Consider the following 11,478-nt stretch of genomic DNA (forward strand, 5'->3'; position numbering starts at 1 on the left):
GTTTTTAAATTAAAAAAGGAAGACAGGACATTGAGAATGAGCATGGGAGACCATAAACATTTAAAGTTTTTTTTTTTTGAAAATATAAACATTTAAAGTTCATATTATTAAAAATTAAAGATCTCACATTCTTACTCTATCCATTTCCATGCCCAAGCTTCAATATCAAACAACTCGTATTAATAACTCCCCACTCTTTAATATTTCTATATTATTATTTTTAATATTATATCATGAGATAAATATTAATTTTGTCATGAGTCAGTCATGTGATCCTAGATCTTATCCTTTGAAAATTGTGTTTGGATCTTAATTTGTTCGGATATATAGGTTGAGTCGACCCATGATTCACCTTGATTGATTTTGCAAAAGCCCAATTCGACACCGATGTAGGGCATAAAATCTACTTACTATCAGGTATAGAGTGCCATAAATTGCAGGACAATGTTTCCCAAAGTTCTTTTATAAAATGAGGGATTCATTTCTTACAAAAGTACGTAATTATACGTAATCCTTGACTAAGTTCGACTCGAAGTCATCTTATACTATATGCTAACTTTTCAGAGGATGCGTAGTCAACCACCACACCGGTGTTCAGCTCAAATCTAATGTTGATCCATTATCTCGTTCACATATTAACATATTTGAACTTAGGATCAATAATAAAGAGATATAGATGACCAAAGATTAGTCATATTTATTTTCCTTATTACCCAAAATCCGTTGAAATGGAAACAAGTTAACCTTGACTAAAAATTTATTTAAAAGAAATATTAAAAACTCACGAGTGAATCGAAGATTTCAAAAGCGACTCTTTTAAAACATGTTAATGTAACATTCAATTCAATTTAAAGGGAAAAGTAAAATATATATTTTATATTAAAAAGGAAAAAGTGATCGATTTAATAAGCAGGATGGAAGATCAATCTGTAAATTAGGATTAAAAAAATGAACAAATTTCAAATACCTTTCTATTAATTGGTCAAGTGTCGATTTTTGCGTAGTCTCCAAGCCAAACTCACGATTTTTTTTTAATGCTAAAAACGACGTGTAGTTTTAATTATTGTTATTATTATTATTTTGGTAAAACGAGAAAAATCAGAGACGTCGGTGCCTTAGATTCGCGTTGTTCTTTGAAATTCAGTCAGAACCGCCACGAGTTGGGTGGGGGATCCTCTTCCGTTGGATTATTTTAATGGCTCAGATTTAATTATATTAATTCTTTTAGTTTATTTCTTTTTTTATATTTTCAAAATAATAATAATAAAATAAGTTGAACGATGTCGTTAGTCGTGTCATGCAACTTCTTAGAAAGAACCTACGCCATGTTCAAAGTAGAAGGACCATGTCACGACCCACAAGTCCTCTTATTATATTAATCTTACTTTTCATTTTATTTATTCTTTTTAACAAGCTATAATAATTTAATGAAGAAAGAAAAAAAGATGCCCACACAAAAGTGTCTCTTGATGTTTTAAATATTTAATGAGATGGTTTACTGTTCTCAGACACACCCATAACGTGTATGGTCTTTGGATAGGATTGACTACATCTACGAGTTGAGCCATAATGTATGTTATATTAAAATGATCTTGATTATGGATCAATGACTTTTCAAGCAATGATTTGGTCTGTTGAGTAAAAATTTGTTCATTAATTTTAGGAGATTAATATATAAATATATAGTTATGGTTCTCAATATATAGCCTCACACTTCTCTATGGAGGGAATCATTCGTATTTAATCCGGGTTGCATAATTGAAAAAAACCACAAATTATAACTTCTCCTAAATCAGGATCCATATATGTAATGATTCAAGGTAATTGATGGTTAATTCAAAATGTTTTTGATTGTTATTATTGAGTTATATGACTCTTAATATAAATTTCTTTAATTTTCCCGACTATATATATATGTATGTTAAATTGTTATGAATTAAGAGAGGGCAATTGCCCCCACCAAATTAAAAATAATAATAAATTTTGGAAAATAAAACTATTGTCAAACTTTTTTTTGTCCTTTCATAGCAAGAAATAACACAAGGACACGTACTTAGGGATGCTTTATGGATATTATTTATCACTTAAATGTCACTTCTAGGAACGCTACATACACTTTACTTGGACAGAAGAACTATTAATTATAAACATACTTTTCTACAAAAAAACAAAAAATAATTATAAATAATAATAAACAAACTTAAGAAAATAATGTTTATTTAATTAGTTGTGGTAATATAAAAATATAAATCTTGAGAACAATTAAATTAATATGGAGATGAGTGACGTTACGTACTTCCAATCAAATTATTTGTCATTAAAGAAAAACAGAGTGAATTGTAGATATAGCAAAAATTTAATAATTAATTGTAAATATAACATTAAAAACAAAAACAGAAATCTCACCCGAATAAAAATAAAAAAATAATAAATTATACCCATTACATTGATATTAGAAACCTCACCCGAATAAATATTTAAATTATACTCTATTACATTGATATACTCATTGATACTTTATACTAACAATATTAGTTATATACCAATATACTCAATATCAAATATACCAATATATCAGTAATATATTTTATATTATGTATATCAATTAATATACTTGATATATTAACAAATAAAACCTTTGAACGTTACTTACACAAAACATCTAAAAAAATATTCAAAACTAGAATGATTATATGTCACTATGAAATGTATTATTTATATATTTAATGGGAGTAATATTCTTCCTAATATGAATATAAATTATATATTTGATTGATATTTCGTATATTCATATATTTTGTGTATCATTATGTAATGGATACACCTGGAGATGGCAAAAGAACCCACGAGACTCGATCCCCATGGGTACCCACTTCGATCGAGTTGAGGAATCCCCGATTTGACTGGGATCCTAATCGGGTCCCCGATGGGATGGGGTGAGGACTATATTTTAATACTTTTTATATTTTGTATGTATAATAATATTAATATATATAAATTTTTAGAAATACTTTTATTATTTTTTAAAAAGTCCAAGCCCAACCGCTTATTTATCCACTTTTCTTCCCTTATTATATAAAAAATAAATTTAAACAAATAAAAAATTAAAAGAAAAAAGAAAATATACATATTTTTAACAGGGACGGGTTCTTTGGGGAATCTCGCCCCGTCCCCGCTCCAAAAAGTTTGAAGACGGGGATGGGGATTGAAAAAAAATCTCCATGGCGAGAATGATGGTCCGATCTCGTCCCACCCTATTGCCATCCCTAGGATACACCCAGATAACAGGGAAATAAATGTATATGTATAGAATTTTAATTTTTGTAACGAAAGAATCTATTTAAGAATTAATGGAAATTTTTATATAGATTAGGCAGGGAAAAAATAATTTACGGAAACAGACAAGGGCGCCACGTGTCATCACTTCGCTGGCTGTCTCCTATAATCTCCTCTAATCACTCATATGAGATCCCAAGCGGGCCCCACCGTGTAACAACACTTCTCGCTTCCCCATGGGCCGGGTCCCACCCGAAAAAAAAACTACTCCTTTAACTTTTCAAACGAGATGGCGCGTGGGATGCACATGCCACCCGGCTCCAAAAACCCGGGCCCGCATCCGCTTGGTCGGTTCGGGTCATGCCACCGCATGGAGACCAATACACCCCCGATCTCCATGTCGACACGTGGCAGACATCCCGGTTGATGTCACAATCCGACGGTCAAGATCTAACTATAGGAGAAACAATAAAAAAATAATTTTAAAGTTAAATAATATCTTAAAATTTGACGAGAGGGTGGATCTGCCAGTTTATTTAAGGCGTAGAGAGGACTGAGGAGCCTCAGTCAGCAAACCCGTTTTTGGATTTTTGAATTCCCACTCTTAAATCTCAAATCTTGAGACCTTTTTTTTTTAATTTTATTCTTGAAGTGGAAAAATGGGCGTTTTGGATCATTTATCAGACTATTTCGATTGCTCTTCTGGCCACTCCAAGCACAAGAAACGCAAGCAATTGCAGGTAAAATCCCAAACAAGTAGTTTTAATTTGTGATGATGGGTTTGTTTCTTCTTCTGTTTTCTGCAATTTTTCTTCAAAAAGTTTCGAACTTGGACAAAACCCACAAAATCAAAGTTTTTTACTTTAGCTAATTAAAGTGAAAAGAAGAAAAAAAAAAACATTGAAATTGAAACCAACTTTGTACGCTGTCTGAAACAGAAACAGTATGCAGTAGTAGTTGTAGACATAGATTCTGTGGTTCCAATATTAACCATTAAAGTTTCTGCCTTAATTTGCTTTTACTTCTCCTTCTCAGCTTCAATTTTTCTTCAATGCTTGTGCTGAATTTGAGTTTTTTCACAATGTTAGAGTTCAATTTAAGGTCAAATTTGAGTTACCCACCAAGTAAAAATTGAACTTTTTTTCGAAATCATTAGAACCAAATTGAAAAATTGAAGGGATTTTAAAGCTTGAAAATGGTGGCAATGGCAGACGGTGGAAGTGAAGGTGAGAATTGACTGTGAAGGATGCGAGAGGAAAGTGAAGAGAGCTGTGGAGGGGATGAAGGGGGTGAAACAGGTGGACGTTGATCGGAAAGCCAACAAGGTCACCGTCGTCGGCTACGTGGAGCCGTCGAAGGTGGTGGCGCGTGTGGCTCACCGGACCGGTAAAAAGGCCGAGCTCTGGCCCTACGTGCCATACGACGTCGTCGCGCACCCCTACGCGCCCGGAGTGTACGACAAGAAGGCGCCCGCTGGCTACGTACGGAAGGCCGACGACCCCAACGTGTACCAGCTCGCACGTGCCAGCTCCACCGAAGTCCGTTACACCACGGCGTTTAGTGACGAGAACCCCGCGGCCTGCGCTGTCATGTAACGGAGTGTTGCCGTTTTTGTTGTAAATGCGCTGTAAAAATAAAGCATTATGTTTTTTTTTGGTCGATTTTCTGTGTGGCTTTTTTTCTATTTTTGATAGTTATATTAATTTGTATTAATTGGAATATTTTCTATTTTTAGTCAAAAGTATTATTATTGTTTGTGGGTGTCATGTCCTTGGTTGGGGCTTGCTTTTCCAATCAATCATCATGTAGACTCCCGACTTTTTGGTAGTGGTTCGTCTTTGAAATTTGTTTTAATTTATATGTTCAATTTTGTTATTATAGTTTATAAAATGTGCATTAATTTAAATTTTCCAACATAATACATGGATGGTTCCTGAGGAATTATGTTGAAAATTTAAGACTTTATAGGATTAATTGAAATAAAGCTCATTCTATACATACTAAATTGAAATGTTTGAAGTGCTAGAAATTAGAGTGAAATTAAGCTAAAATCATATGAATTTAAAATTATTTAATCTATAATTTAAATACTACCCTTGACCTGTACCCTTGACTTGTTCATTATGTGTATAACTATATTGAATCAAAATAAAATTTAAAATTTTAGTTAAATTATAATTTTGGTCCTTGGCCTTCAGTTTAGTAGATCTACAAACTTTAAAAGTATTTAATAATTTATTAAACTTTCAATATTATGTGACTAATAAATCTTTGAATTTTAAAATTGTTTAAAATATTCCTGACAGTCTTAATCATTTTTTCGATTATATATATATATATATTATTTATTTATTTATTCGGTGTCTTAATTTTCAATTTTATCTCTAATCATCTTGGATCAATGAGACATTTTTTAAAGTTTTAGGGCCTTATTAATCATACAATGGAAGTTCATGGACATACTACATACATTTTTTTAAAGCTCAAAGACTTTATCATACATAATTCTTAATTCTCATAGTTCTGATTTCTGGGACTAAAATCATAATAGAAACATAGTTCATATTATGATTGAATCTCCATAAAGAATCTTTTAATTAATTCTATAATTATCAACAAATGTGGCTAATATAATTAACTCTATAATTATCAACAAATGTGGCTAATATATTGACAGCCAATGTCTCAACTAATTGCCCAAAATGACCCGTCAATTTTTTTCTGATTAGGACTTCACCGCTCCTCATGCCGACAATGGGGACCATACATTAATGGATTACTCTCATTATTTATTAATTAAATTTGATTTTATGTTTATTGCTTGGAAAAATAATAATCAATCGATTCTATTTGATTTTTAGAAATAGTATATGATTTGATTTCTTGCGACAAGGTGATTTTTTTTAGATTAATATTTTTTTCAATCCCATTGCTACATTTATTGTATTAAAAAAAGTTAGAGATTTTGAAGCTAAGTTACTTGCTTTTAGTAATTATTTTACCTTTTTTTTTAATGTAACTAACGTGTGAGAGGTTGATGATTTGAATTCACAATTTTGGGTCGGAGATGAGTTCCTTAACTAGTTGAGTTAAATTCGTGTTGGCTAATTTTTTCTAAGGTGATGTTAAATCTAAATATAAGTTTGAATACTTTGGTATCCCTAGTATTTTTGATTTTGTTTATTTTGATCTATGTATTTTCAACTTTAGTTTATTTTAGTTATCGTACTTTTAAAATGTCTATTTTAGTATGTGTTTTTTAAAAGTGAATATTTTGATTTATTTATTTTTATTTTTATAATTTTAACATGATATTTCACTCGTTAAATTTTTTGAGATCTAGCCATAAATTTGGATTAAAAGTTCCTATAATGTATAAAATATGTGTTAAAAATTTACAAATAGAAACTAAAATTGGTTATTTTTCAAAATGGAGATTTTAAAAGTACAATGACTAAAATGAATAAAAGTTGAATAAAAGGAGTATATGTCAATTACCGTTCAACTATACTCTAAAAAATTAAAAAAAAAAAAAAAAAAAAAAAGAAAGGCATTTTGAAAAAGATGCAAATGGAAAAAAAAAAAAAATCCTCTCTATATGTAACATGAAAGGTTCATTGTTTTTTTGCTATATTAAAGTTGAAACCATTGCTATTATTGAGTTTGCACATTACCTAGTAATCTAATAGCTTTGATGAATACAAAATAATAATAATAAATCAATAATAAATTTTAGATTATAGTTGAAGATAAATTTCATAAACCTGCATTTCTCTTTCATCTACCTATTTTCAAGTCAACTAAAAAAAATCTGAAAGATATTCGAAAAGAATAAAAATTAAGTGTAATTATGACTACCAACAAATTATTTAATAGATTAATTGTTGATGTATACAATAATTATCAAATTTTTTTCCCACATGTTCAATGGTTTTGGCCATTCAAGTTGTTAAACATCTTGTAATCATATTTAGTTGACTCTATATAATGTTAAAATCTTCATATTAGCTTTATGTGTACTTGGTTAGATATTATCAATACTTCATGTTTTAAAATTAATAATATCGAGTTCGATAATAAATTGACTTAGATTTAATTTATTTTATACAAGTTATCTGTATCATTTTTGTTATTTATGAAATTTTATCTATTTAATGAAAGTACAGAGATAAAAATAATATTTTAAATTAATTTTTATCTATTTGATGAGAGTAGAGAAATAAGAATAAAATTTTTAGTAGTCGTAAATAAATATACATATGAAAAATATAAGGATAAAAATGTAGCCTAACTTACATAAAAATATTTTACAAAAATAGAATCTAACAAAAAATAAAATAAAATACATACAATACGCATATTAGTGATTACAGTTAATCATAAATTATATTTATGTGTAAGGATTATTACAGTCAACAGATCTATAAAAGTTGGTATATCAATTGTTACGATTAATTAATGTGTATGTTTTTTTTTTGTTGGGTTTAATATGTAGAACGGGGATCAAAACCTCTCATTTCTTTTTATCAAGAATATATACTTTAAATTATATTTAGGTTGACAAATTTTTTTTAGTATCTATGTTCGTTTTGGCATATCTAGATTGACAATTAAAAATAGTACAATATTTACAATTTATTTTGAAAAAATATGATATATTTACAATTACTTGTATTCATATACATTTCTCTAAATAGTTGAAAAAAATATTTAAATTTCATTGGTCTCTAAATTTTTAAAATGGGACTATTTTTGTTCCTCTCATTTTAAAATGTTAATTTAGGTTTTTAACTCTTAGAAAAAACAAGGTTAATATTCTTTCGAAAGATCATATAATTTTAAAAAATAATCATTTATTTCTTTGTTATAATTTTACTTCTTAATATCTGCTATATACTAAAAAATACATTTTCCATTTGTTAAAAACAAAATGTAGATAAAAATTCAAATAATTATTTTTTTTAAGAGTTCAGATTTTTTTTTAAGTTTCAAAAATTAAAATAGATAAGGTAAAAAAAAAAAATAGACATTTTTAAAAGTTAATTATTAAGTGGGCTGGGCTTGGTAATCTCGGCACCGGCCCAAAGTTTCAAATCCGACGATCTTTAAAACGCGCGCCAGTTTCTTCGAAGCCCACGAATTTTAGCGGGAAAAGGGTTTCTCGAAGCTCAACTGGAGTCGCAGCCATGGCGGGAGAAGCAGATGGCGGTGTCGATGAGGTGGTGGAGGAGTTCGCTATCTGGAAGAAGAATTCTCCCTACTTATACGATCTTATCATTTCCCACTCACTGGAATGGCCGTCTCTCACCGTCGATTGGGTTCCGTCGGCCCCATTTCCTCACCAGGCAAACCCCTCTCTCGCCGTCCACAAACTCGTCCTTGGAACCCACACATCGGAGGACGTACCAAATTTTCTCGTGGTGGCCGATGCTATTTTACCCATCAAAGCATCCGAAACCAGAATCGACGCTACCGGGGAAAACCCCATTATCCCTAAGGTTAGGTGATGAATTGTTACTTCGTGCCTGCTAGGTGTTTGATGAAATTACTTGCTGAAAACTTGTGGTGTTTTGTGTTTTGGTTTTGGTAGATAGAGATAACCCAGAGAATACGAGTCGATGGGGAGGTAAACAGAGCTCGGTGCATGCCGCAGAACCCAGAAATTTTTGGTGCAAAAACGAGTGGCTGCGAGGTGTATGTTTTTAATTGTAGTAAACAGGGGGCGAAGGCTCAGGGAGCTGAGTGCGAGCCTGATTTGAGATTGAGGGGTCATGATAAAGAGGGTTATGGGTTGTCTTGGAGCCCGCTTAAGGAGGGTTACCTCTTAAGTGGCTCACATGATCAGAAAATCTGTTTGTGGGATGTGTCTTCCATGGCTGAGAAGAACGTGCTTGATGCTATACACATTTATGAGGTAAATTTTGCGTACTGATTTGCTGTTTCTTGTTCGGGGGAACGGTCTTGTGATTTATGGTACTCGTGATTGCTGTTTTTCAGGCTCATGAAAGTGTGGTCGGCGATGTGTCATGGCATTTGAAGAATGAGAACTTGTTTGGATCTGTAGGTGATGATTGCCAGTTGGTGATATGGGATTTGCGCACAAACCAAGCTGTGGATTCTGTCCGAGCTCACGAGGAGGAGGTAATGCAATTCCGAACCTTTTGAGTTTTGATAACATGGCGCAAGTGACTCTTTTACTCGCTTACAATTTATCTCGAGACACATGTTTTGAAAATGAACTGTAGAAGAAGTACTTTGTAGGGCTGGGCTGGTTGAAGTAGAGGTTGGATTGACCTAATGTCGAAAACATAAGTGAGTTCTACTTATCTATTAATGCAATAGAATTATGGAAATAGACCACTAAAAATAACCCACATCAAATCCATAAAAAAACTAGTACTTACCGGTAGGTGTTTAAGCAACAATTGTTCAATATAGAAAGTTGGGAGTACCTAAAAAGTTGGGTGAAAGAATCTTGAGGGTAGTAATGAAAGAGAGAGACGGTGGGAGAATACTGATGGGGGAGGGTAGCAATTCAAGGGGAAAATGAAAGGGTGGGTTGATTAAAGAAAAACATTTTACTCACGGTGATTGGTCGGAGGGAGGGTATGCACATGCTTCTACCACACCTTCCGGCCGACCAACATTACTTTGATTGATTTCTGTTGGTCTTTTATTTTCTGATTTTAATTCCTACTTCTTTGACCTGGTGAAACATTTCTTCCCTCTTTTCCTTTCATTAGTTTCCGAGTTAGTAGAAGTGCATATTATATAGACTAGACACGTAGATTCATCTTTTTATTTGCATAAACCACAGATGAGTTTCTTAAACGTGGCTAGGATAGGATGTGATAATCAAACAGCTAACTGAAGAGTGGCAGTTTGGGTAGCTAACTTGGCCACAGAATCAGTGATTATGGTTAAGATTTTACAGCTTGAGTTAGAAATTAGAATCATATCTCACAGGAACACCACAGCTCCTTTCCCTAGTTTGTATTCTACTGACAAACCCTCTTCCACAAATTGCAGGTGAACTATGTATCTTTCAACCCATATAACGAATGGATACTGGCAACAGCATCATCCGACACCACCGTGGGCCTATTCGATCTACGAAAGCTTGCCGAGCCACTCCACGTTCTTAGCAGCCACACGTATGTGTTTACATATCACCATCAGAAGCATCAGTCTTACTCTTAATATCTACTCAAGCAAGAAAAGAAACTGTGATGCTGATATCTTTCTGAATGTTTCTTGTGTCATAAATGTGGAGTATTGTGTTTGATCTGGAATCCTTGGTGGTGACAGGGAGGGAGTGTATCAGGTGGAATGGGATCCTAATCATGAAACAGTGCTGGCATCCTCCGGTGACGACCGAAGGCTGATGGTGTGGGAACTCAAGAGCATAGGAAACGAGCAGGATGGAGACGCGGAAGACGGGCCTCCAGAGCTGCTGTTTTCCCATGGAGGTCACAAGGCTAAAATATCAGACTTCAGCTGGAACAGGGAGGAGCCATGGGTGATCTCAAGTGTAGCTGAAGATAACTCGGTTCAGGTCTGGCAAATGGCCAAAAGCATTTACCGATGATGGTATCTGCAAAACCCAGAGGACAAATCGGGTGAGAACTGAGAACCATTGTTGAACTTAGCTAATTTTAAGGTTTTTTTTTTCCAGATCTTATGTTATTATATATTAGGTGTTGTCTTGTTGTGTGTTATGTTTGTGTTGCTGTTCTTGAAAGGATTTCTAAAACCACTAACACAGCACCGCATTTACTATTCAACATGCTAATTTTCCATCACTATTTTGAGCCATACTTAGAATAGAAATTATTATTGTTCCATCATCTGATTTTTAAAGTTTATAAAGTATTGTTGAAATCGTTAGGTAAAGTATGATAAATAAGTTTATTTCTTTTCAAATTTTTGCTTTCTTCTACGCCTTTTTTCTTTACTATCTTATCAACGTACCTTTCTCTCTAATTTTTCTTCTTATAAACTTATATTCCTCTAACGTCTTTGTCACTTTTTCTTTTTCTAAATTATTATTTTCTTTTTAACATTTCTCTCTCACTGATTTTTTCCCCTCAGTTCTTCCTTCCGTCTCTAACTTGCCTTCCTTTATATATACTAGTGTATTACCACGTGCAATGCACGTACAAATTTTTTTAATTATAAGGTAGCTTAAATTTTATATAATTT

General features: G+C 32.4%; 2 protein-coding genes across 2 annotated transcripts; both read left to right on the top strand.

The window, feature by feature from the left end:
* Window positions 1-3,810: 3,810 nt before the first annotated feature.
* Window positions 3,811-5,031, top strand: LOC111007877 (heavy metal-associated isoprenylated plant protein 26). The gene is made up of 2 exons (XM_022280410.2): window positions 3,811-4,016; window positions 4,488-5,031. The coding sequence occupies exons 1-2, from the start codon at window positions 3,936-3,938 to the stop codon at window positions 4,869-4,871; spliced, it is 465 nt and encodes a 154-aa protein (XP_022136102.1). The 5' UTR covers window positions 3,811-3,935; the 3' UTR covers window positions 4,872-5,031.
* Window positions 5,032-8,396: 3,365 nt separating this feature from the next.
* On the top strand, window positions 8,397-11,078 carry LOC111007876 (WD-40 repeat-containing protein MSI2). Its single transcript, XM_022280408.2, has 5 exons — window positions 8,397-8,774; window positions 8,867-9,190; window positions 9,274-9,417; window positions 10,306-10,430; window positions 10,585-11,078. Exons 1-5 carry the CDS (start codon window positions 8,463-8,465, stop codon window positions 10,862-10,864), a joined length of 1,185 nt encoding a protein of 394 aa, XP_022136100.2. The 5' UTR covers window positions 8,397-8,462; the 3' UTR covers window positions 10,865-11,078.
* Window positions 11,079-11,478: the final 400 nt, after the last annotated feature.

This window comes from Momordica charantia (genome assembly GCF_013281855.1).
Source record: "Momordica charantia cultivar OHB3-1 chromosome 4 unlocalized genomic scaffold, Mcharantia_2.0 BLBB01000004.1, whole genome shotgun sequence".
Classification (NCBI taxonomy): domain Eukaryota; kingdom Viridiplantae; phylum Streptophyta; class Magnoliopsida; order Cucurbitales; family Cucurbitaceae; genus Momordica; species Momordica charantia.